Here is a 20,303-nt window from a genome sequence, read left to right on the forward strand (position 1 = left end):
CGCCTTTCTTCCTTTATATTTTTATAAAATGTATTCATAATAACGTTTCGGGGGTGTTAGCCCCGTCCTCAGATTGTACCGTACGATCTGAGGACGGGGCTAACACCCCCGAAACGTTAATCTAAATACATTTTTGATTTAACAATTGGTGTAAGACCCGGTGAGTACTTTCAACCTGTGCTGATTATTGTTTATTTAAATGCACACTGGGCAGTTGCATTGAGAAAAGTTAGTGCGGAGCCCTATGTGGGTGATATATATATATATATATATATATATATATATACACACAGAAAGCACTGCAGTTTCTTTTTCATTTTTAGCAGCTTTAGAAGCAGAATAGCGAACGCATGTTAATTGAAACTTTGTCTACATCAAAAGCTTTATTTAATTAGCCCATATTTATCGTGTATACTGTCCCTTTAACTTCGGTATCCCTGGTTGCGCTTATATACATATCGGTATTATCCCTGGTGCGCTTATCGTATACATATCGGTATTATCCCTGGTGCGCTTATCATATACATATCGGTATTATCCCTTGTGCGCTTATCATATACATATCGTTATTATACCTGGTGCGCTTATCATATACATATTGGTATTATACCTGGTGTGCTTATCATATACATATCGGTATTATCCCTGGTACGCTTATCACATACATATTGGTATTATCCCTGGTGCGCTTATCATATACATATAGGTATTACCCCTGGTGCGCTTATCATATACATATCGGTATTATCCCTGGTGCGCGTATCAAATACATATCGGTATTATCCCTGGTGTGCTTATCATTTACATATCGGTATTATCCCTGGTGCGCTTATCAAATACATATTGGTATTATCCCTGGTGCGCTTATCATATACATATCGGTATTATCCCTTGTGCGCTTATCATATACATATCGTTATTATACCTGGTGCGCTTATCATATACATATTGGTATTATACCTGGTGTGCTTATCATATACATATCGGTATTATCCCTGGTACGCTTATCACATACATATCGGTATTATCCCTGGTGCGCTTATCACATACATATTGGTATTATCCCTGGTGCGCTTATCATATACATATCGGTATTATCCCTTGTGCGCTTATCATATACATATCGTTATTATACCTGGTGCGCTTATCATATACATATTGGTATTATACCTGGTGTGCTTATCATATACATATCGGTATTATCCCTGGTACGCTTATCACATACATATTGGTATTATCCCTGGTGCGCTTATCATATACATATAGGTATTACCCCTGGTGCGCTTATCATATACATATCGGTATTATCCCTGGTGCGCTTATCAAATACATATCGGTATTATCCCTGGTGTGCTTATCATATACATATCGGTATTATCCCTGGTGCGCTTATCAAATACATATTGGTATTATCCCTGGTGCGCTTATCAAATACATATTGGTATTATCCCTGGTGCGCTTATCATATACATATTGGTTTTATCCCTGGTGCGCTTATCATATACATATTGGTTTTATCCCTGGTGCGCTTATCATATACATATTGGTTTTATACCTGGTGCGCTTATCATATACATATCTGTATTATCTCTGGTGCGCTTATCATATACATATTGGTATTATACCTGGTGCGCTTATCATATACATATCGGTATTATCCCTGGTACGCTTATCATATACATATCGGTATTATCCCTGGTGCGCTTATCACATACATATTGGTATTATCCCTGGTACACTTAATATATACGTATTGGTATTATCCCTGGTGCGCTTATCACATACATATCGGTATTATCTCTGGTGGGCTTCTAATATACATATCGGTATTATCCTTGGTGTGCTTATCACGTACACATCGTTATTATCCCTGGTGCGCTTATCATATACATATCGTTATTATCCCTGGTGTGCTTATCATATACATATCGTTATTATCCCTGGTGCGCTTATCATATACATATCGTTATTATCTTTGGTGCGCTTATCTTATACATATCGGTATTATCCCTGGTGCGCTTATCATATACATTTTGGTATTATCCCTGGTGCGCTTATCATATACATATCGTTATTATCCCTGGTGCGCTTATCATATACATATCGGTATTATCCCTGGTGCGCTTATCATATACATATCGTTATTATCCCTGGTGCGCTTATCATATTGGTATTATCCCTGGTGCGCTTATCATATACATATTGGTATTATTATCCCTGGTGCACTTATGATATACATATTGGTATTATCCCTGGTGCGCTTATCATATACATATCGGTATTATCCCTGGTGCGCTTATCATATACATATCGTTATTATCCCTGGTGCGCTTATCATATCATTATTATCCCTGGTGCACTTATCATATACATATTGGTATTATCCCTGGTGCGCTTATGATATACATATTGGTATTATCCCTGGTGCGCTTATCACATACATATCGTTATTATCGTTATATTTTTAAACAATAACAAATTCTGTTGTAGACTGTCCCTTTAAGTTTTCTTTACTTTTTGTAGATCGTTCACTGCTCTTTGCTACTCCCTGGTGCGCTTATCATATACATATCGGTATTATCCCTGGTGTGCTTATCATATACATATCGTTATTATCCCTGGTGCGCTTATCATATACATATCGTTATTATCTTTGGTGCGCTTATCTTATACATATCGGTATTATCCCTTGTGCGCTTATCATATACATTTTGGTATTATCCCTGGTGCGCTTATCATATACATATCGTTATTATCCCTGGTGCGCTTATCATATACATATCGGTATTATCCCTGGTGCGCTTATCATATACATATCGTTATTATCCCTGGTGCGCTTATCATATTGGTATTATCCCTGGTGCGCTTATCATATACATATTGGTATTATTATCCCTGGTGCACTTATGATATACATATTGGTATTATCCCTGGTGCGCTTATCATATACATATTGGTATTATTATCCCTGGTGCACTTATGATATACATATCGGTATTATCCCTGGTGCGCTTATCATATACATATCGTTATTATCCCTGGTGCGCTTATCATATCATTATTATCCCTGGTGCACTTATCATATACATATTGGTATTATCCCTGGTGCGCTTATGATATACATATTGGTATTATCCCTGGTGCGCTTATCACATACATATCGTTATTATCGTTATATTTTTAAACAATAACAAATTCTGTTGTAGACTGTCCCTTTAAGTTTTCTTTACTTTTTGTAGATCGTTCACTGCTCTTTGCTACTCCCTGGTGCGCTTATCATATACATATCGGTATTATCCCTGGTGTGCTTATCATATACATATCGTTATTATCCCTGGTGCGCTTATCATATACATATCGTTATTATCTTTGGTGCGCTTATCTTATACATATCGGTATTATCCCTTGTGCGCTTATCATATACATTTTGGTATTATCCCTGGTGCGCTTATCATATACATATCGTTATTATCCCTGGTGCGCTTATCATATACATATCGGTATTATCCCTGGTGCGCTTATCATATACATATCGTTATTATCCCTGGTGCGCTTATCATATACATTTTGGTATTATCCCTGGTGCGCTTATCATATACATATCGTTATTATCCCTGGTGCGCTTATCATATACATATCGGTATTATCCCTGGTGCGCTTATCATATACATATCGTTATTATCCCTGGTGCGCTTATCATATTGGTATTATCCCTGGTGCGCTTATCATATACATATTGGTATTATTATCCCTGGTGCACTTATGATATACATATTGGTATTATCCCTGGTGCGCTTATCATATACATATTGGTATTATTATCCCTGGTGCACTTATGATATACATATCGGTATTATCCCTGGTGCGCTTATCATATACATATCGTTATTATCCCTGGTGCGCTTATCATATCATTATTATCCCTGGTGCACTTATCATATACATATTGGTATTATCCCTGGTGCGCTTATCACATACATATCGTTATTATCGTTATATTTTTAAACAATAACAAATTCTGTTGTAGACTGTCCCTTTAAGTTTTCTTTACTTTTTGTAGATCCTTCACTGCTCTTTGCTACTCCGCTGACGGACAAGCCTTGCTGGCTGGAGGCGCCTCTCGTTATGTCTGCATTTACCACACTCAAGAACAGATTCTGGCCAAGAAGTTTGAGATCTCCTGCAATCATTCATTGGATGCTATGGAGGTGAGACTCAGGGACAGACAGGGGGGGAAAGAAGCTAGTGCGGGGAGTTTACAGAGCAGAATAAAGGGATATCATGATGTTACTGGCAGATATATCTACTAGGCACAAGTTATGTAATAATGCTGATCAATGCTCTGGCTTTATGTTTTAAAGGGCCATTCAATCCCTCATTTGTTAACACACCATTTTATCACTATCAACACTGCAACACTATGTGTTTAACCTCACTAAGGGGTGAAACACATAAAGAACTATTTGGGAGCCACAGAGCATTGCTGGTCCCAAACCGAAACTGCCGCTGATCCATTTGTGACCAGCAGTGCTCTGCGACTCCCACGAGCATGGAATTTAATTACTAGAATAATCTTTGCTAAATTTTATTCAAACAGAAGCACAACAGTAAATCAATGAACTGTCTGTGCATAGGCTCATTCATGGTTGTACTGATATCCTCAGTCGCTGTGTTGTGTAACCTTAAAGTCATGCCCTATCGTACCGCTACACAACCCTAATGCTGCTACTACTGACACTTGTTTTGTGCTAAGGATATCCTGCCTCCCTGGTGCAGCTAACAGGCAGGCCCTCTGACGCCCTCAGTTATTGCTGAAAACGGTCTCCCACTTGCTGGCAGATGTCACAGTAGTGTCAGAATTGTGAGGCGTCCTGTGAAGCCTCACTAAGCCGGTGTCACATGGTGACCGTTACTCTGATAGGGGTATTGGGCGATAGCTAAAGCTTTCCGCCAGTATTCTTCGGGACGATAAGGTGGTATGGTACAAGTCAGAAAACCAATATAAAAGAGCGCCTAAGAGGCTGTGTATGTATAAAAGCAAATGATCTCTCAAATGTCTCTAGAGATCTGTATATATATGATAAACAATAAAACCAGCAGTGTGTCTAGATAAGACCTATATGACCAAGCAATACATGGTTCTGTAACATCTCCCAGATACGGGATAAACTCAATGTCCAGTCTATAAGGTGCACCTTAAAAAACAGTCACAAATAATATTCCCAAATCTAAGTAGTATGGTAGTGTTCCAAAAGAAAGGGGACCAGTGCCTGATGTGATGATCCAATATAGCGATGTGTTGATCCAGTGAACAGTATGCCAAGTTATATTCCAATTCAAAAATAGTATCCAACAAAAAGATAAAAATATATATAAAAAATATATACAGAAAAGGTGTACAAGTTTACGGTACAACATGTGGTGGTCTGTGCTGGTGTGAGAAGTCAGGGGATTTCACAGCATTTCTTGTCACGTCTCTGGTCTCTCTCCCTTTATAATGCTTGTGTCTCCTGTAAACAGCGCATTTCTTGTCACGTTTTTGGTCTCTCTCCCTTTATAATGCTTGTGTCTCCGGTAAAAAGCGCATTTCTTGTCATGTCTCTGGTGTCTCTCCCTTTATAATGCTATTGTCTCCTGTAAACAGCGCATTTCTTGTCACGTCTCTGGTCTCTCTCCCTTTACAATGCTGGTGTCTCCTGTAAACAGCGCATTTCTGGTCACGTCTCCTGGTCTCTTTCCCTTTACAATGCTTGTGTCTCCAGGAAACTGCACATTTCTTGTCACATATCCTGGTCTCTCTCCCTTTACAATGCTTGTGTCTCCTGTAAACAGCGCATTTCTTGTCACATATCCTGGTCTCTCTCCCTTTACAATGCTTGTGTCTCCTGTAAACAGCGCATTTCTTGTCACATCTCCTGGTCCCTTTCCCATCACAGTGGTTGTGTCCCTTTTGTTTCTTCTAGCATCTCTAGGTTGGTTTTCTTTTCCTAATTTCGGTAAGTTCCCTTCTAGTTTCCTGACACCATTCTTGTTCTCTGTCCCTGTATGTTGCTCTCTTCTTTCTTCCTATACTTTTCTAGTTTCTGGATGACTCCTGGTCTAATTTGCCATTCACGTGATCTTCTACTTGTTTTTTTCCACAGGAGTTTTTAGACAGGAGGAAGATGACAGAGTTTGGGAGTATTGCTTTGATAGATGAGGGGGCTGGGGAAGAGGATGGAGTCAGTATAAGTTTGCCCGGGGTCCGGAAAGGTAAGCGCACAAAATTAGGAATTATGTCTGCATATTTGTGTTGATGAGATTTTGCATGATGAGGATATGTATCTCCATTAGGTGATATGAGTTCTCGACACTTCAAGCCTGAGATTAGAGTGAGCGCGCTACGATTTTCCCCTACTGGTAAGTATTGAGAGAAAGCTCTCTGTAAATACATGTGAATGCAATGTGGTAAAGTATTGCATTAATACAAAGTATGCGATCACTAAACAGTTAAGTGTGATGAAAACGTGGAGTAATCACAGAATGTGTTGTGGATTCAGCATTGGGAGGTTAATACGAGTTTTGCTTTTCCTTCACAGGCCGTAGTTTTGCAACCACATCCACTGAGGGCCTCTTGCTCTACTCTTTGGATTCCAGCTCAGTATTTGATCCTTTCCAACTGGATGAGGAAGTGACCGCTGGTAGTGTTCGTCGCGCATTGCGCAATGGGGACTGGACACTTGGTATCGTCATGGGCATGCGACTTAATGAGGAACAATTGTTACAAGAGGCACTAGAGAGTGTGCCCTGCACTGACAGTAAGTGACATAATTACACACAGAGTGACAAGTATAGCACTACAGCCGCACGTCACTGTCAAGGGCACTACTAAGCTGCATGAACAGTTGAGTGACACAACTTTAAAGTGAAATAGATGCTCTTTTGCTGGCGCTCCGCTGTAAAGCATTTACTTACACAACTACACACCATTAGATAATGACAAACTATAGTCACAAATAAAAATAAGCAGCAACTGCACATTTACATACAATTACAGTTTTCTGCTTCTTGCTCTAAATAAAGCTTGTGTATAAGGTTGTGCTGTATATCTCTAGTTCTCTGCTAGTCACTGCCGGAGCTGTACGTAGAGCTAAGTAAAGCTTGTGTATAAGGTTGTGCTGTATATCTCTAGTTCTCTGCTAGTCGCTGCCGGAGCTGTATGTAGTGCTAAGTAAAGCTTGTGTATAAGGTTGTGCTGTATATCTCTAGTTCTCTGCTAGTCACTGCCGGAGCTGTACGTAGTGCTAAGTAAAGCTTGTGTATAAGGTTGTGCTATATATCTCTAGTTCTCTGCTAGTCGCTGCCGGAGCTGTACGTAGAGCTAAGTAAAGCTTGTGTATAACGTTGTGCTGTATATCTCTAGTTCTCTGCTAGTCACTGCCGGAGCTGTACGTAGAGCTAAGTAAAGCTTGTGTATAAGGTTGTGCTGTATATCTCTAGTTCTCTGCTAGTCACTGCCGGAGCTGTACGTAGAGCCAAGTAAAGCTTGTGTATAAGGTTGTGCTGTATATCTCTAGTTCTCTGCTAGTCACTGCCGGAGCTGTACGTAGTGCTAAGTAAAGCTTGTGTATAAGGTTGTGCTGTATATCTCTAGTCCTCTGCTAGTCACTGCCGGAGCTGTACGTAGTGCTAAGTAAAGCTTGTGTATAAGGTTGTGCTGTATATCTCTAGTTCTCTGCTAGTCACTGCCGGAGCTGTACGTAGAGCTAAGTAAAGCTTGTATATAAGGTTGTGCTGTATATCTCTAGTTCTCTGCTAGTCACTGCCGGAGCTGTACGTAGTGCTAAGTAAAGCTTGTGTATAAGGTTGTGCTGTATATCTCTAGTTCTCTGCTAGTCACTGCCGGAGCTGTACGTAGAGCTAAGTAAAGCTTGTGTATAAGGTTGTGCTGTATATCTCTAGTTCTCTGCTAGTCACTGCCGGAGCTGTACGTAGTGCTAAGTAAAGCTTGTGTATAAGGTTGTGCTGTATATCTCTAGTTCTCTGCTAGTCACTGCCGGAGCTGTACGTAGAGCTAAGTAAAGCTTGTGTATAAGGTTGTGCTGTATATCTCTAGTTCTCTGCTAGTCACTGCCGGAGCTGTACGTAGTGCTAAGTAAAGCTTGTGTATAACGTGCTGTATATCTCTAGTTCTCTGCTAGTCACTGCCGGAGCTGTATGTAGTGCTAAGTAAAGCTTGTGTATAAGGTTGTGCTGTATATCTCTAGTTCTCTGCTAGTCACTGCCGGAGCTGTACGTAGAGCTAAGTAAAGCTTGTGTATAAGGTTGTGCTGTATATCTCTAGTTCTCTGCTAGTCACTGCCGGAGCTGTACGTAGAGCTAAGTAAAGCTTGTGTATAAGGTTGTGCTGTATATCTCTAGTTCTCTGCTAGTCGCTGCCGGAGCTGTACGTAGAGCTAAGTAAAGCTTGTGTATAAGTTGTGTATATCTCTAGATCTCTGCTAGTCACTGCCGGAGCTGTACGTAGAGCTAAGTAAAGCTTGTGTATAAGGTTGTGCTGTATATCTAGTTCTCTGCTAGTCACTGCCGGAGCTGTACGTAGAGCTAAGTAAAGCTTGTGTATAAGGTTGTGCTGTATATCTCTAGTTCTCTGCTAGTCACTGCCGGAGCTGTACGTAGTGCTAAGTAAAGCTTGTGTATAAGGTTGTGCTGTATATCTCTAGTTCTCTGCTAGTCACTGCCGGAGCTGTACGTAGAGCTAAGTAAAGCTTGTGTATAAGGTTGTGCTGTATATCTCTAGTTCTCTGCTAGTCACTGCCGGAGCTGTACGTAGAGCTAAGTAAAGCTTGTGTTATAAGGTTGTGCTGTATATCTCTAGTTCTCTGCTAGTCACTGCCGGAGCTGTACGTAGAGCTAAGTAAAGCTTGTGTATAAGGTTGTGCTGTATATCTCTAGTTCTCTGCTAGTCACTGCCGGAGCTGTACGTAGAGCTAAGTAAAGCTTGTGTATAAGGTTGTGCTGTATATCTCTAGTTCTCTGCTAGTCACTGCCGGAGCTGTACGTAGTGCTAAGTAAAGCTTGTGTATAAGGTTGTGCTGTATATCTCTAGTTCTCTGCTAGTCACTGCCGGAGCTGTACGTAGAGCTAAGTAAAGCTTGTGTATAAGGTTGTGCTGTATATCTCTAGTTCTCTGCTAGTCACTGCCGGAGCTGTACGTAGAGCTAAGTAAAGCTTGTGTATAAGGTTGTGCTGTATATCTCTAGTTCTCTGCTAGTCACTGCCGGAGCTGTACGTAGAGCTAAGTAAAGCTTGTGTATAAGGTTGTGCTGTATATCTCTAGTTCTCTGCTAGTCGCTGCCGGAGCTGTAAGTAGAGCTAAGTAAAGCTTGTGTATAAGGTTGTGCTGTATATCTCTAGTTCTCTGCTAGTCACTGCCGGAGCTGTACGTAGAGCTAAGTAAAGCTTGTGTATAAGGTTGTGCTGTATATCTCTAGTTCTCTGCTAGTCACTGCCGGAGCTGTACGTAGAGCTAAGTAAAGCTTGTGTATAACGTTGTGCTGTATATCTCTAGTTCTCTGCTAGTCACTGCCGGAGCTGTACGTAGAGCTAAGTAAAGCTTGTGTATAAGGTTGTGCTGTATATCTCTAGTTCTCTGCTAGTCACTGCCGGAGCTGTACGTAGTGCTAAGTAAAGCTTGTGTATAAGGTTGTGCTGTATATCTCTAGTTCTCTGCTAGTCACTGCCGGAGCTGTACGTAGAGCTAAGTAAAGCTTGTGTATAAGGTTGTGCTGTATATCTCTAGTTCTCTGCTAGTCACTGCCGGAGCTGTACGTAGAGCTAAGTAAAGCTTGTGTATAAGGTTGTGCTGTATATCTCTAGTTCTCTGCTAGTCACTGCCGGAGCTGTACGTAGAGCTAAGTAAAGCTTGTGTATAAGGTTGTGCTGTATATCTCTAGTTCTCTGCTAGTCACTGCCGGAGCTGTATGTAGTGCTAAGTAAAGCTTGTGTATAAGGTTGTGCTGTATATCTCTAGTTCTCTGCTAGTCACTGCCGGAGCTGTACGTAGAGCTAAGTAAAGCTTGTGTATAAGGTTGTGCTGTATATCTCTAGTTCTCTGCTAGTCACTGCCGGAGCTGTACGTAGAGCTAAGTAAAGCTTGTGTATAAGGTTGTGCTGTATATCTCTAGTTCTCTGCTAGTCACTGCCGGAGCTGTACGTAGAGCTAAGTAAAGCTTGTGTATAAGGTTGTGCTGTATATCTCTAGTTCTCTGCTAGTCGCTGCCGGAGCTGTACGTAGAGCTAAGTAAAGCTTGTGTATAACGTTGTGCTGTATATCTCTAGTTCTCTGCTAGTCACTGCCGGAGCTGTACGTAGAGCTAAGTAAAGCTTGTGTATAAGGTTGTGCTGTATATCTCTAGTTCTCTGCTAGTCACTGCCGGAGCTGTACGTAGTGCTAAGTAAAGCTTGTGTATAAGGTTGTGCTGTATATCTCTAGTTCTCTGCTAGTCACTGCCGGAGCTGTACGTAGAGCTAAGTAAAGCTTGTGTATAAGGTTGTGCTGTATATCTCTAGTTCTCTGCTAGTCACTGCCGGAGCTGTACGTAGTGCTAAGTAAAGCTTGTGTATAAGGTTGTGCTGTATATCTCTAGTTCTCTGCTAGTCACTGCCGGAGCTGTACGTAGAGCTAAGTAAAGCTTGTGTATAAGGTTGTGCTGTATATCTCTAGTTCTCTGCTAGTCACTGCCGGAGCTGTACGTAGAGCTAAGTAAAGCTTGTGTATAAGGTTGTGCTGTATATCTCTAGTTCTCTGCTAGTCACTGCCGGAGCTGTACGTAGTGCTAAGTAAAGCTTGTGTATAAGGTTGTGCTGTATATCTCTAGTTCTCTGCTAGTCACTGCCGGAGCTGTACGTAGAGCTAAGTAAAGCTTGTGTATAACGTGCTGTATATCTCTAGTTCTCTGCTAGTCACTGCCGGAGCTGTACGTAGAGCTAAGTAAAGCTTGTGTATAAGGTTGTGCTGTATATCTCTAGTTCTCTGCTAGTCACTGCCGGAGCTGTACGTAGAGCTAAGTAAAGCTTGTGTATAAGGTTGTGCTGTATATCTCTAGTTCTCTGCTAGTCACTGCCGGAGCTGTACGTAGTGCTAAGTAAAGCTTGTGTATAACGTTGTGCTGTATATCTCTAGTTCTCTGCTAGTCACTGCCGGAGCTGTACGTAGAGCTAAGTAAAGCTTGTGTATAAGGTTGTGCTGTATATCTCTAGTTCTCTGCTAGTCACTGCCGGAGCTGTACGTAGAGCTAAGTAAAGCTTGTGTATAACGGTTGTGCTGTATATCTCTAGTTCTCTGCTAGTCACTGCCGGAGCTGTACGTAGTGCTAAGTAAAGCTTGTGTATAAGGTTGTGCTGTATATCTCTAGTTCTCTGCTAGTCACTGCCGGAGCTGTACGTAGTGCTAAGTAAAGCTTGTGTATAAGGTTGTGCTGTATATCTCTAGTTCTCTGCTAGTCACTGCCGGAGCTGTACGTAGTGCTAAGTAAAGCTTGTGTATAAGGTTGTGCTGTATATCTCTAGTTCTCTGCTAGTCACTGCCGGAGCTGTACGTAGAGCTAAGTAAAGCTTGTGTATAAGGTTGTGCTGTATATCTCTAGTTCTCTGCTAGTCACTGCCGGAGCTGTACGTAGAGCTAAGTAAAGCTTGTGTATAAGGTTGTGCTGTATATCTCTAGTTCTCTGCTAGTCACTGCCGGAGCTGTACGTAGAGCTAAGTAAAGCTTGTGTATAAGGTTGTGCTGTATATCTCTAGTTCTCTGCTAGTCACTGCCGGAGCTGTACGTAGAGCTAAGTAAAGCTTGTGTATAAGGTTGTGCTGTATATCTCTAGTTCTCTGCTAGTCACTGCCGGAGCTGTACGTAGTGCTAAGTAAAGCTTGTGTATAAGGTTGTGCTGTATATCTCTAGTTCTCTGCTAGTCGACTGCCGGAGCTGTACGTAGAGCTAAGTAAAGCTTGTGTATAAGGTTGTGCTGTATATCTCTAGTTCTCTGCTAGTCACTGCCGGAGCTGTACGTAGAGCTAAGTAAAGCTTGTGTATAAGGTTGTGCTGTATATCTCTAGTTCTCTGCTAGTCACTGCCGGAGCTGTACGTAGTGCTAAGTAAAGCTTGTGTATAAGGTTGTGCTGTATATCTCTAGTTCTCTGCTAGTCACTGCCGGAGCTGTACGTAGAGCTAAGTAAAGCTTGTGTATAAGGTTGTGCTGTATATCTCTAGTTCTCTGCTAGTCACTGCCGGAGCTGTACGTAGTGCTAAGTAAAGCTTGTGTATAAGGTTGTGCTGTATATCTCTAGTTCTCTGCTAGTCACTGCCGGAGCTGTACGTAGAGCTAAGTAAAGCTTGTGTATAAGGTTGTGCTGTATATCTCTAGTTCTCTGCTAGTCACTGCCGGAGCTGTACGTAGTGCTAAAGTAAAGCTTGTGTATAAGGTTGTGCTGTATATCTCTAGTTCTCTGCTAGTCACTGCCGGAGCTGTACGTAGAGCTAAGTAAAGCTTGTGTATAAGGTTGTGCTGTATATCTCTAGTTCTCTGCTAGTCACTGCCGGAGCTGTACGTAGAGCTAAGTAAAGCTTGTGTATAAGGTTGTGCTGTATATCTCTAGTTCTCTGCTAGTCGCTGCCGGAGCTCTACCTAGAGCTAAGTAAAGCTTGTGTATAAGGTTGTGCTGTATATCTCTAGTTCTCTGCTAGTCACTGCCGGAGCTGTACGTAGAGCTAAGTAAAGCTTGTGTATAAGGTTGTGCTGTATATCTCTAGTTCTCTGCTAGTCACTGCCGGAGCTGTACGTAGAGCTAAGTAAAGCTTGTGTATAAGGTTGTGCTGTATATCTCTAGTTCTCTGCTAGTCACTGCCGGAGCTGTACGTAGAGCTAAGTAAAGCTTGTGTATAAGGTTGTGCTGTATATCTCTAGTTCTCTGCTAGTCACTGCCGGAGCTGTACGTAGAGCTAAGTAAAGCTTGTGTATAAGGTTGTGCTGTATATCTCTAGTTCTCTGCTAGTCACTGCCGGAGCTGTACGTAGAGCTAAGTAAAGCTTGTGTATAAGGTTGTGCTGTATATCTCTAGTTCTCTGCTAGTCACTGCCGGAGCTGTACGTAGAGCTAAGTAAAGCTTGTGTATAAGGTTGTGCTGTATATCTCTAGTTCTCTGCTAGTCACTGCCGGAGCTGTACGTAGAGCTAAGTAAAGCTTGTGTATAAGGTTGTGCTGTATATCTCTAGTTCTCTGCTAGTCACTGCCGGAGCTGTACGTAGTGCTAAGTAAAGCTTGTGTATAAGGTTGTGCTGTATATCTCTAGTTCTCTGCTAGTCACTGCCGGAGCTGTACGTAGAGCTAAGTAAAGCTTGTGTATAAGGTTGTGCTGTATATCTCTAGTTCTCTGCTAGTCGCTGCCGGAGCTGTACGTAGAGCTAAGTAAAGCTTGTGTATAAGGTTGTGCTGTATATCTCTAGTTCTCTGCTAGTCACTGCCGGAGCTGTACGTAGAGCTAAGTAAAGCTTGTGTATAAGGTTGTGCTGTATATCTCTAGTTCTCTGCTAGTCACTGCCGGAGCTGTACGTAGAGCTAAGTAAAGCTTGTGTATAAGGTTGTGCTGTATATCTCTAGTTCTCTGCTAGTCACTGCCGGAGCTGTACGTAGAGCTAAGTAAAGCTTGTGTATAAGGTTGTGCTGTATATCTCTAGTTCTCTGCTAGTCACTGCCGGAGCTGTACGTAGAGCTAAGTAAAGCTTGTGTATAAGGTTGTGCTGTATATCTCTAGTTCTCTGCTAGTCACTGCCGGAGCTGTACGTAGAGCTAAGTAAAGCTTGTGTATAAGGTTGTGCTGTATATCTCTAGTTCTCTGCTAGTCACTGCCGGAGCTGTACGTAGTGCTAAGTAAAGCTTGTGTATAAGGTTGTGCTGTATATCTCTAGTTCTCTGCTAGTCACTGCCGGAGCTGTACGTAGAGCTAAGTAAAGCTTGTGTATAAGGTTGTGCTGTATATCTCTAGTTCTCTGCTAGTCACTGCCGGAGCTGTACGTAGAGCTAAGTAAAGCTTGTGTATAAGGTTGTGCTGTATATCTCTAGTTCTCTGCTAGTCACTGCCGGAGCTGTACGTAGTGCTAAGTAAAGCTTGTGTATAAGGTTGTGCTGTATATCTCTAGTTCTCTGCTAGTCACTGCCGGAGCTGTACGTAGTGCTAAGTAAAGCTTGTGTATAAGGTTGTGCTGTATATCTCTAGTTCTCTGCTAGTCACTGCCGGAGCTGTACGTAGTGCTAAGTAAAGCTTGTGTATAAGGTTGTGCTGTATATCTCTAGTTCTCTGCTAGTCACTGCCGGAGCTGTACGTAGTGCTAAGTAAAGCTTGTGTATAAGGTTGTGCTGTATATCTCTAGTTCTCTGCTAGTCACTGCCGGAGCTGTACGTAGAGCTAAGTAAAGCTTGTGTATAAAGGTTGTGCTGTACTATCTCTAGTTCTCTGCTAGTCACTGCCGGAGCTGTACGTAGTGCTAAGTAAAGCTTGTGTATAAGGTTGTGCTGTATATCTCTAGTTCTCTGCTAGTCACTGCCGGAGCTGTACGTAGTGCTAAGTAAAGCTTGTGTATAAGGTTGTGCTGTATATCTCTAGTTCTCTGCTAGTCACTGCCGGAGCTGTACGTAGAGCTAAGTAAAGCTTGTGTATAAGGTTGTGCTGTATATCTCTAGTTCTCTGCTAGTCACTGCCGGAGCTGTACGTAGTGCTAAGTAAAGCTTGTGTATAAGGTTGTGCTGTATATCTCTAGTTCTCTGCTAGTCACTGCCGGAGCTGTACGTAGTGCTAAGTAAAGCTTGTGTATAAGGTTGTGCTGTATATCTCTAGTTCTCTGCTAGTCACTGCCGGAGCTGTACGTAGTGCTAAGTAAAGCTTGTGTATAAGGTTGTGCTGTATATCTCTAGTTCTCTGCTAGTCACTGCCGGAGCTGTACGTAGAGCTAAGTAAAGCTTGTGTATAAGGTTGTGCTGTATATCTCTAGTTCTCTGCTAGTCACTGCCGGAGCTGTACGTAGTGCTAAGTAAAGCTTGTGTATAAGGTTGTGCTGTATATCTCTAGTTCTCTGCTAGTCGCTGCCGGAGCGGTACGTAGTGCTAAGATAAGCTTGTGTATAAGGTTGTGCTGTATATCTCTAGTTCTCTGCTAGTCACTGCCGGAGCTGTGTGTAGTGCTAAGTAAAAGCTTGTGTATAAGGTTGTGCTGTATATCTCTAGTTCTCTGCTAGGTCACTGGCCGAGCTGTACGTAGAGCTAAGTAAAGCTTGTGTATAAGGTTGTGCTGTATATCTCTAGTTCTCTGCTAGTCGCTGCCGGAGCTGTATGTAGTGCTAAGTAAAGCTGTGTATAAGGTTGTGCTGTATATATCTAGTTCTCTGCTAGTCACTGCCGGAGCTGTACGTAGTGCTAAGTTAAGCTTGTGTATAAGTGTTGTGCTGTATATCTCTAGTTTCTCTGCTAGTCACTGCCGAGCTGTACGAGTGCTAAGTAAAGCTTGTGTATAAGGTTGTGCTGTATATCTCTAGTTCTCTGCTAGTCACTGCCGAGGTAGCTGTACGTAGTGCTAAGTAAAGCTTGTGTATAAGGTTGTGCTGTATATCTCTAGCTTCTCTGCTAGTCACTGCCGGAGCTGTACGTAGTGCTAAGTAAAGCTTGTGTATAAGGTTGTGCTGTATATCTCTAGTTTCTCTGCTAGTCACTGCCGGAGCTGTACGTAGAGCTAAGTAAAGCTTGTGTATAAGGTTGTGCTGTATATCTCTAGTTCTCTGCTAGTCACTGCCGGAGCTGTACGTAGTGCTAAGTAAAGCTTGTGTATAACGTGCTGTATATCTCTAGTTCTCTGCTAGTCACTGCCGGAGCTGTACGTAGAGCTAAGTAAAGCTTGTGTATAAGGTTGTGCTGTATATCTCTAGTTCTCTGCTAGTCACTGCCGGAGCTGTACGTAGAGCTAAGTAAAGCTTGTGTATAAGGTTGTGCTGTATATCTCTAGTTCTCTGCTAGTCACTGCCGGAGCTGTACGTAGAGCTAAGTAAAGCTTGTGTATAAGGTTGTGCTGTATATCTCTAGTTCTCTGCTAGTCGCTGCCGGAGCTGTACGTAGAGCTAAGTAAAGCTTGTGTATAAGGTTGTGCTGTATATCTCTAGTTCTCTGCTAGTCACTGCCTCGAGCTGTACGTAGAGCTAAGTAAAGCTTGTGTATAAGGTTGTGCTGTATATCTCTAGTTGCCGTTCTCTGCTAGTCACTGCCGGAGCTGTACGTAGAGCTAAGTAAAGCTTGTGTATAAGGTTGTGCTGTATATCTCTAGTTCTCTGCTAGTCACTGCCGGAGCGGTACGTAGAGCTAAGTAAAGCTTGTGTATAAGGTTGTGCTGTATATCTCTAGTTCTCTGCTAGTCACTGCCGGAGCTGTACGTAGAGCTAAGTAAAGCTTGTGTATAAGGTTGTGCTGTATATCTCTAGTTCTCTGCTAGTCACTGCCGGAGCTGTACGTAGAGCTAAGTAAAGCTTGTGTATAAGGTTGTGCTGTATATCTCTAGTTCTCTGCTAGTCACTGCCGGAGCTGTACGTAGTGCTGTGCTGTATATCTCTAGTTCTCTGCTAGTCACTGCCGGAGCTGTACGTAGTGCTAAATAAAGCTTGTGTATAAGGTTGTGCTGTATATCTCTAGTTCTCTGCTAGTCACTGCCGGAGCTGTACGTAGTGCTAAGTAAAGCTTGTGTATAAGGTTGTGCTGTATATCTCTAGTTCTCTGCTAGTCACTGCCGGAGCTGTACGTAGAGCTAAGTAAAGCTTGTGTATAAGGTTGATGCTGTATATCTCTAGTTGCTGTTCTCTGCTAGTCACTGCGGAGCTGTACGTAGTGCTAAGTAAAGCTTGTGTATAAGGTTGTGCTGTATATCTCTAGTTCTCTGCTAGTCACTGCCGGAGCTGTACGTAGAGCTAATTAAAGCTTGTGTATAAGGTTGTGCTGTATATCTCTAGTTCTCTGCTAGTCACTGCCGGAGCTGTACGTAGAGCTAAGTAAAGCTTGTGTATAAGGTTGTGCTGTATATCTCTAGTTCTCTGCTAGTCACTGCCGGAGCTGTACGTAGAGCTAAGTAAAGCTTGTGTATAAGGTTGTGCTGTATATCTCTAGTTCTCTGCTAGTCACTGCCGGAGCTGTACGTAGAGCTAAGTAAAGCTTGTGTATAAGGTTGTGCTGTATATCTCTAGTTCTCTGCTAGTCACTGCCGGAGCTGTACGTAGAGCTAAGTAAAGCTTGTGTATAAGGTTGTGCTGTATATCTCTAGTCTCTCTGCTAGTCACTGCCGGAGCTGTACGTAGTGCTAAGTAAAGCTTGTGTATAAGGTTGTGCTGTATATCTCTAGTTCTCTGCTAGTCACTGCCGGAGCTGTACGTAGTGCTAAGTAAAGCTTGTGTATAAGGTTGTGCTGTATATCTCTAGTTCTCTGCTAGTCAGCTGCCGGAGCTGTACGTAGTGCTAAGTAAAGCTTGTGTATAAGGTTGTGCTGTATATCTCTAGTTCTCTGCTAGTCACTGCCGGAGCTGACGTAGAGCTAAGTAAAGCTTGTGTATAAGGTTGTGCTGTATATCTCTAGTTCTCTGCTAGTCACTGCCGGAGCTGTACGTAGTGCTAAGTAAAGCTTGTGTATAAGGTTGTGCTGTATATCTCTAGTTCTCTGCTAGTCGCTGCCGGAGCTGTATGTAGTGCTAAGTAAAGCTTGTGTATAAGGTTGTGCTGTATATCTCTAGTTCTCTGCTAGTCACTGCCGGAGCTGTACGTAGTGCTAAGTAAAGCTTGTGTATAAGGTGTGCTGTATATCTCTAGTTCTCTGCTAGTCACTGCCGGAGCTGTACGTAGAGCTAAGTAAAGCTTGTGTATAAGGTGTGCTGTATATCTCTAGTTCTCTGCTAGTCACTGCCGGAGCTGTACGTAGAGCTAAGTAAAGCTTGTGTATAAGGTTGTGCTGTATATCTCTAGTTCTCTGCTAGTCACTGCCGGAGCTGTACGTAGTGCTAAGTAAAGCTTGTGTATAAGGTTGTGCTGTATATCTCTAGTTCTCTGCTAGTCACTGCCGGAGCTGTACGTAGAGCTAAGTAAAGCTTGTGTATAAGGTTGTGCTGTATATCTCTAGTTCTCTGCTAGTCACTGCCGGAGCTGTACGTAGTGCTAAGTAAAGCTTGTGTATAAGGTTGTGCTGTATATCTCTAGTTCTCTGCTAGTCACTGCCGGAGCTGTAGTAGTGCTAAGTAAAGCTTGTGTATAAGGTTGTGCTGTATATCTCTAGTTCTCTGCTAGTCACTGCCGGAGCTGTACGTAGTGCTAAGTAAAGCTTGTGTATAAGGTTGTGCTGTATATCTCTAGTTCTCTGCTAGTCACTGCCGGAGCTGTACGTAGAGCTAAGTAAAGCTTGTGTATAAGGTTGTGCTGTATATCTCTAGTTCTCTGCTAGTCACTGCCGGAGCTGTACGTAGAGCTAAGTAAAGCTTGTGTATAAGGTTGTGCTGTATATCTCTAGTTCTCTGCTAGTCCACTGCCGGAGCTGTACGTAGAGCTATGTATAGCTTGTGTATAAGGTTGTGCTGTATATCTCTAGTTCTCTGCTAGTCACTGCCGGAGCTGTACGTAGAGCTAAGTAAAGCTTGTGTATAAGGTTGTGCTGTATATCTCTAGTTCTCTGCTAGTCACTGCCCTGGAGCTGTACGTAGTGCTAAGTAAAGCTTGTGTTATAAGGTTGTGCTGTATATCTCTAGTTCTCTGCTAGTCACTGCCGGAGCTGTACGTAGAGCTAAGTAAAGCTTGTGTATAAGATGTGCTGTATATCTCTAGTTCTCTTGCTAGTCACTGCCGGAGCTGTACGTAGAGCTAAGTAAAGCTTGTGTATAAGGTTGTGCTGTATATCTCTAGTTCTCTGCTAGTCTCTGCCGGAGCTGTACGTAGAGCTAAGTAAAGCTTGTGTATAAGGTTGTGCTGTATATCTCTAGTTCTCTGCTAGTCTCTGCCGGAGCTGTACGTAGAGCTAAGTAAAGCTTGTGTATAAGGTTGTGCTGTATATCTCTAGTTCTCTGCTAGTCACTGCCGGAGCTGTACGTAGTGCTAAGTAAAGCTCTGTGTATAAGGTTGTGCTGTCAATCTCTAGTTCTCTGCTAGTCACTGCCGGAGCTGTACGTAGAGCTAAGTAAAGCTTGTGTATAAGGTTGTGCTGTTATCTCTAGTTCTCTGCTAGTCACTGCCGGAGCTGTACGTAGTGCTAAGTAAAGCTTGTGTATAAGGTTGTGCTGTATATCTCTAGTTCTCTGCTAGTCCCTGCCGGCGCTGTACGTAGAGCTAAGTAAGCTTGTGTATAAGGTTGTGCTGTATATCTCTAGTTCTCTGCTAGTCACTGCCGGAGCTGTACGTAGAGCTAAGTAAAGCTTGTGTATAAGGTTGTGCTGTATATCTCTAGTTCTCTGCTAGTCACTGCCGGAGCTGTACGTAGTGCTAAGTAAAGCTTGTGTATAAGGTTGTGCTGTATCTCTCTAGTTGTCTCTGCTAGTCCACTGCCGGCGCTGCTAGCTAGAGCTAAGTAAAGCTTGTGTGTATAAGGTTGTGCATGTATGTCTCTAGTCTCTGCTAGTCGCTGCACGGAGCAGCCTCTACGTAGAGCCTAAGTAAAGCTCTGTGTATAAGGTTGTGTGTATACTACTCTAGTTCTCTGCTAGTCACTGACCGGGAGCTGAACGTCGAGCTAAGTAAAGCTTGTGTATAAGGTTATGTGCTGTATATCTCTAGTTCTCTGCTAGTCGCTGCTCGAGCTGTACTTAGAGCTAAGTAAAGACTTGTGTATAAGGTTGTGCTGTATCTCTCTAGTTCTCTGCTAGTCGACTTGCCGGTGCTGCTCACGTAGAGCTAAGTAAAGCTTGTGATAAGGTTGTGCTGTATATCTCTAGTTCTCTGCTAGTCACTGCCGGAGCTGATACGTAGAGCTAAGTAAACGCTTGTGTATAAGGTTGTGCTGTATATATCTAGTTTCTGCTAGTCGCTGCCGGAGCTGTACTGTAAGAGCTAAGTAAGCTTGTGTATAAGGTTGTGCTGTCATCTCTCTAGTACTCTGCTAGTCGCTGCCGGAGCGCTGACGTAGAGCTAAGTAAAGCTTGTGTATAAGGTTGTGCTGTATATCTCTAGTTCTCTGCTAGTCACTGCCGGAGCTGTACGTAGAGCTAAGTAAAGCTTGTGTATAAGGTTGTGCTGTATATCTCTAGTTCTCTGCTAGTCACTGCCGGAGCTGTA

General features: G+C 42.5%; 1 protein-coding gene across 1 annotated transcript in view; it reads left to right on the top strand.

Annotated features, from left to right (window-relative positions):
- PWP2 (PWP2 small subunit processome component) overlaps positions 1–20,303 on the top strand; it is a 215,214-nt gene that overhangs the window by 146,884 nt on the left and 48,027 nt on the right. Inside the window, exons 15-18 of the mRNA XM_053705710.1 lie at positions 4,061–4,208; positions 6,144–6,252; positions 6,334–6,399; positions 6,579–6,797. Of these exons, the coding sequence (XP_053561685.1) occupies positions 4,061–4,208; positions 6,144–6,252; positions 6,334–6,399; positions 6,579–6,797 (542 nt within the window). The remainder of the gene's footprint in view (positions 1–4,060; positions 4,209–6,143; positions 6,253–6,333; positions 6,400–6,578; positions 6,798–20,303) is intronic.

The sequence above is a fragment of the Bombina bombina genome, chromosome 3 (assembly GCF_027579735.1).
Source record: "Bombina bombina isolate aBomBom1 chromosome 3, aBomBom1.pri, whole genome shotgun sequence".
NCBI classification, from domain to species: Eukaryota; Metazoa; Chordata; class Amphibia; order Anura; family Bombinatoridae; genus Bombina; species Bombina bombina.